Raw genomic sequence first — 6,656 nt, forward strand, 5'->3', positions numbered from 1 at the left:
TGTTGCGTGTGTATATGTGTGTGTGTGTGTGTGTGTGTGTGTGTGTGTGTGTGTGTGTGTGTGTGTGTGAGGAGGAGATCTGTCACAACATGGCATCTTTTTGATTTACTATTGATCAGATTTATTGATTGATGTCCCTCTGGAGGAAAGGTGATCTGACATCCCTCACACACACACACACACACACACACACACACACACACACACACACACACACACACACACACACACACACACACACACACACACACACACACACACACACACACACACACACACACACACACACACACACACACACACACACACACACACACACACACACACACACACACACACACACACACACACACACACACACAAGAAGAGGAAGAAGAAACCATCTGATGTATAAATGTCACTTATTTATTGAATCATCATGGACTTTATAAATACAGCTCCAGTTATTGACTGCTCATGCAGACACTGCAGAACAGGAGTTTCCTCTAAGATGACCAAAGGTATGTCTCACTCTTTATTTCACTTTAGATATCAGATAAGTTCACATATTCATATTTTTGTGTTGTATTCCAATGTACAATATTTTACATTGAATTATTCCTGCATTTTACTAGCACAATTTTTAGCCCTTACATAACACTTTCAGTCATGTGGAAAATGTGTGTGTGAGATTACATTACATGTCACTTGTTCGACGCTTTTATCCAAAGCGACTTACATACATTCAGTACTGTGGACAATCCCCACAGGAGCAATTTGGGGTGAAGTGTATCAGGGACACAACGACATGCTGACTGCAGTGGGACTCGAACGTGCTACCCCCTGATTCGAAGTGCAGTGCACTATCCACTGAGCCACAGCCCGAGATGGGGGTTACCAGAGGTGGGAGGGTCAAGAGGGCTTCTGCATATTGTGTAAGAAGAGAGCAGGAAGCAGGCAGAAGGTATTATATCTCCTGCAGGATTGCACACACACACGTTCATTCAAGTGCATTTTAACAGCAAACATAAATATTGCAGGGGGGATATTCAGAGTGATATGTGCATTTTGAGTTTTATACCATTCTCATACTGCCTATTTAATCACAGTGACCAGACAGACAGACAGACAGACAGACAGACAGACAGACAGACACACACACACACACACACACACACACACACACACACACACACACACACACACACACACACACACACACACACACACACACACGCTTGTATTGTAAGGATGTTAAGGATGCATTTCACAGTTTTCATCTGAAATTGTGAGAATGTTCTGCAGACGACTGAGGGGAGTTCCCAGCATGGCAGAAGGTTTAGCTTTTCTGCAGATTTTACTCCCCAAAAAAGGTGGTTGAATAGAAAAGCAAAAAGGGAGTGTTTGATTTGATTCCACTTACGTTATATTTCTTTTTTTTTAAACTAGGTTCTTATCTTTACAATAATGTCTCCAAAGTACTTGTTTTTGTGCTTTGGGCATTTACACTGTGCACAAACACGTTTGCAAAAAATGTATATTAAGTTACCATTTTGATATCACAAATGTCATACTGATTAAATGTGTTTTTATTGGAGTTTTACTGATAACTGCTGGTATTTATGTGTTTCTGTGCTCTGATCTGTGTTTAATTATTACAGTAAAGTGAATAGAATATAACATATTTTTTGCCCTTAGGAAAATATGTGATAGTGTTGTTGAAAATCTTGATCGTTGAAATGGTGTTGATTGTAATAAATAAGATATGACAGATATCAGATAACACACGTTGTCAAAAATCTCCCCTGATCTGAGATAATTTGAGGAAACAGAAAAAGGGGATTGCAAGATTCGCTGTCTTTAAAATGTGGATTTTAATGCACATTAATATTGTCGGGGAAGAAGCAAGAAACATTTTATTTGGAAGGCCTGTTGGTAATAGAGTATGACATTAAAACTTGATGAATTTACAACTCAAATGTTTTTTTAGACATGTACAATTGATAATATCTAAATTAAAGTGTTTAATAAGCTAAACTCTGAGTGGATGTTTTCATTCGTCTCTCGTATTTTTTAAATTCCTCATAAAACATGTCGACTTATGAAACTCTAAATAAGTTGACTCATCTCCCCTCTCCCTGCTTCTCGTGCAGCAGGAAGTGGATGTGGCGATGAAGAGGAGAAACAGGAAGTGGATTTGGGCAGCGGCATCTGCAAGTGGTTCAATGTGAGGTTGGGGTTCGGCTTCCTGGCCATGAGCAGCCGGGACGGGGTCCCGCAGCAGGACGTGTTCGTGCATCAGGTGCAGTATTCATATCCTGTACTGCAGTAGAAGTTCTTATGCACTGGCGTTTCACATTTGGCACTTATCACCTTCTTTCCAAAATTCCGACTTTTTTCTCAAATTCTGAATTTATTTTTCAAAACTATAGCTTTTTTCAGATTTCAGAGATTATCAAAATACTTCAAAATTCTCACTTGTTTTCAAAATGCTCACTTTTTTCAGATTTTTATAGATTTCAGATTTCATCAAATTTTAACTTTTATTTTGCAAATTCTCACTTTTTCTCTAATTCTGATATTTGTCTTTTCGAAATACAAATATTTTTAAAATGTCAACTTTTTCCAAAATCCTCTCTTTGTCTCACATTTAGTCTGGATCAGATTCTATCTCTTCTCTGTAAGCTTAACTGTTCTGTAGGCTAATACTTTATGTGTGAAATACGTCTACTGCCTGAATCTGCTTTATGATATTCACTTTCTTTGGTTCATTCCTTCTGTTTTTAATTCAGGAGGTGAACCTATATGTTCACAAAACAGTGTGCGTGAGCTTACTGTAGCCTACTGTGTGTGTCAAACAAAAACTGAGCATTTTCTGTTAGCTTATTTTCCTCTTAATTTTAAGTGCAGTCATCAGAGCTGAGGTCACATTGGTCAGCAAATATGTATTATAACCAACATGATGACCATTAATGCTGGTTAGCTTGCAGCTGAACACAAACACTGCTTTTATTGTTTGTTGGATGGATTTGTTTGCTGGGAAAATGTGATATGAATTTGCCAAAACGCCCATAAAAAGCAGTCCTGACCCTCTCGTTAACAGAGCAAACTGCACATGGAGGGTTTCCGCAGCCTCAGAGAAGGAGAAGCTGTTGATTTCACCTTCAAGAAATCCTCCAGAGGTCTGGAGTCGGTGCGGGTCACCGGCCCAAACGGAGCCCCGTGTCTGGGCAGCGAGAGGAGGCCGAAGAGGAGCCCGGGGATCCAGAGGGGACAGGTGAGACTGAATGAGGACGTACGACCCTCACACTTAGCACTAGTAATGTTCAAGATTTTGCAAACTTTGGCCACTTACCATCTCCTCTCCAGCCCACTAATGATGCCTTTTGTTTTGAGTTCGTGAAATATAATGCCAGTCTCTGCAGCTCTGATTGCATTCACATGTATTCAACATAAACGCAGAGTTCAGAAAAAGGAAGGAGTCCCCCCAGAGAGGGGGGGGGGGTTAGAAGGCCCGATAGCCATGGCAACAATGGGATGTGGTGTGCAAATGAGGTGCAGGGGAGAGGGAGCTGAGGTCAGGGGTCAGAGGTCAAAGTTGTATTGAAACAAAGGAGCTCCATCTCAGGGTCAAGCTGATCGATACTGAGGGGGGAGGTAACACTCTGAAAATCCAATGTTATTTCTCCATGGGATTTTGGATTGTTGCAGAACTTAACCTCTGTGCCAAACACACATTTATGATACTTACACTTTTTGTTAAGCAGGATAATCTCCACATATTAACACCACTTCCTGATTTCTGAAGTAAAAAGCTAATGTTTGGCTATAAAGCAACTACAGCGTGGTCACATGACTTCACGTCACCACCGCTAAGCTAAAGGCGGCTAATGTTGGGCTATAAAGGAACTACAGCACGGTCACATGACTTCACGTCACCACCGCTAAGCTAAAGGAGGCTAATGTTGGGCTATAAAAGGAACTACAGCACGGTCACATGACTAAACCTCACCACCGCTAAGCTAAAGGTGGCTAATGTTGGGCTATAAAGGAACCACAGCACGGTCACATGACTTCACGTCACCACCGCTAAGCTAAAGGTGGCTAATGTTGGGCTATAAAGGAACCACAGCAGGGTCACATGACTAAACCTCACCACCGCTAAGCTAAAGGTGGCTAATGTTGGGCATGATGACGTTTAGTCGTCTCATTTAGACACTTGTTAGCAACTCAAATCTCACCTCTATTTAAGTGGCCAGTGTCTTGTGTCACACTGCATTTGCCTGATTATGCTACCATGATGGATTCACCAACAGGATTTCACTTAGCTACTGATTATCTTTAGCAGCATTGATTTATTAATACCAGTACACATCTTCTAGATGCAGGACCAACAAAACACAACATGTTTTAGTGCAGTCAATGGGCATATTTGTTGTCATGCGTCATTACGTGCCGGCGGCGGCTGAGTACCGGTACTCAGTAAGTAGTGCCGGTGCCACATGGGTAAAAATCAGAAGTACCGGTGAGTACCGGCCAAATTCAAGCACTGGCAGTAGGGGGACTATAGACACTCTGCTGAGCCCTTTACTTTGTATTGGTGTAAAACTAAGCCAGTTTTAGATTTGGTTGTCAAAGCGTACTTTATATTTCCCCCTGAGGGACTGAGGAGATCAATCTTAGCCCTCAACATTCAAAGTGCACCAGAGGCTGCATGGTGACAGATCTGTTAAAGAGAGACAGGAAGCTGGAACTAAAGCTGCCATCTTATGGTGGGAGTCAGTCAGACTTATTTTAGCTTTTAGATTTCTTTACAGATTGATATCAAATGTAATACCTGTCAGAAGTAATATTGTATAAATGTTTTTTTCGGATGGTCCTGAAATTAAAGTCAGAATTCTGAGAAAAAAAGTATACATCTGAAAATAGTCAGAACGATATATATATTTTACACATTTAAAATATTTTTTTTCCTGAAAATTATCATGGCAAAATATTTTTTTCATCACCGGTTTTCACAAAAACCAAAAGGTAACTAACAAATCGGAATTTGTGGCAAAAAAACCCCCATTTCATTTCCTTTGTCCTGTTTCGTGTCAGCTGCCTCCTCAGCCCAAAAAGTGCCACATCTGTCAGAGGCTGAACCACATGGTGTCCAGCTGTCCAATCAGAGCGCAGCAACATCAGTCCACAGCTGAGGAAGAGGAGCACCACCCTCTGTAAACTCAGAGAAACTGTGAGGTTTTTAACTGGAACAATGTTTAAAGATAGAACAACTCAGGGTTTATTTATTGAGATATAAAATGTGAAGTTTAAGGTAGTTTTAATGTCTGGATATGTGTCTTAGCTCTGGGATAAAACAATCAGATTTAGTGTGAATTCATCCAAAAAGGTAGCAACAGAAATCAACTTTCTTTTATTCCCAAAATTCAAAAACAGATAATTTATTGATATAATAAACATTATAACGTATGTGCAAGATAGGAAATATCCCCGAAAGGCCTGTCAAGTTGACAAGATAATAAAATAGTTTAAATCTTGTCAAAGTTTCTATCTATTTTGACTTTATTGTCATACTATTAAGTTATATATTTATGAAAATAACAAATGAATTCTCCCGAGACAACACTGAGATGTTTTTTCCATTTGCGAAATAAAAATTCAGATAATATTATAATAATAAAGCCAATTATTTAATTTCTTTTATTGACAAGATCTTATCTACTATGACTTTATCCTTGCAATATTCCAAGTTATTTTCTCCCAAAATATAAGGAGAAGATAGAAATAAAAATGTAATTGATTACAACTCTTTCTTCAAATATTTCTATATCATTCTCAAATGAATGTCCCCAATGCTCTGGTAAATTGTCGATTGAAACAAGAGTAACTTTTTATTTGTAATCAACTTGATGAAGATGAAGACAACATCCAATATGTGAATGTATACAGAAACTTGGTTGTTATTTGTTTTGCTTGTTTCTGCCTTTTTAGGAAAACCTTTTGAGGTATTTTATTGAAAAGTGAATGTAGATAAGTGAACTTTTTAATGAGGTTCTTGATGTCTTATTTACCAAGCCGTCATTTATGTATTCAAACTTTTATGCAAGACCTGTATTGATTGTATGCTAAACTCTAATATGTGTGTCAGGGATTGTATTTCACACAAATAATATTCTCTCAATTTAAATTATGGTAATTTGAGTGGAAGCTGAATGTATTTCAATCAGAAGAGACTTCGAGTTTGGTAGGGTTAGGGTTATGGGTAATGACATGAAAACCTTCACAGATCAGTAGAAAGCATTGATTGATTAATAATGGAGATTTAATGCTTTGCTCAAAGGTTACATGCAAAAACCCCTTCACAACAGTGCTGCTGTCACTTCATACTTTAGGTGCTTTTATGAGTATCTTAGATTACTAATTTGATTACTGCAAACAGGCCCGTACCCAGGATTTCGTAAGGTCCAAAACATGCTAGGGGAGCAGGTGAGAAACTAAACAGGGGGTTCTACATCTGGCAGATCAGGTGTTGGTGCTCCCGGATTTGGTACCCCCACTATAACTCTGTCCAAGAGTCGTACTTTCACCAAAATCACACTGGTGTTTGCTGTTCAGCATATATACATACATCTCTTTTTTAATTATTCTTTGCCTTTCAAAAGCATTACACCATT

The 6,656-nt window shown here is 39.1% G+C and overlaps 1 protein-coding gene across 1 annotated transcript; it reads left to right on the forward strand.

The window, feature by feature from the left end:
* The first annotated feature begins 490 nt into the window (after positions 1-490).
* Positions 491-5,202, forward strand: lin28ab (lin-28 homolog Ab). The gene is made up of 4 exons (XM_071204764.1): positions 491-500; positions 2,133-2,281; positions 3,083-3,256; positions 5,080-5,202. Exons 1-4 carry the CDS (start codon positions 491-493, stop codon positions 5,200-5,202), a joined length of 456 nt encoding a protein of 151 aa, XP_071060865.1.
* Positions 5,203-6,656: the final 1,454 nt, after the last annotated feature.

This window comes from Pseudochaenichthys georgianus, chromosome 11 (genome assembly GCF_902827115.2).
Source record: "Pseudochaenichthys georgianus chromosome 11, fPseGeo1.2, whole genome shotgun sequence".
Classification (NCBI taxonomy): Eukaryota; Metazoa; Chordata; class Actinopteri; order Perciformes; family Channichthyidae; genus Pseudochaenichthys; species Pseudochaenichthys georgianus.

Coding starts and splice junctions, on each gene's coding strand:
- lin28ab (XM_071204764.1), top strand. Junction 2,282..3,082: donor AGGACGTGTTCGTGCATCAG/GTGCAGTATTCA, acceptor TCTCGTTAACAG/AGCAAACTGCACATGGAGGG. Junction 3,257..5,079: donor CGGGGATCCAGAGGGGACAG/GTGAGACTGAAT, acceptor GTTTCGTGTCAG/CTGCCTCCTCAGCCCAAAAA.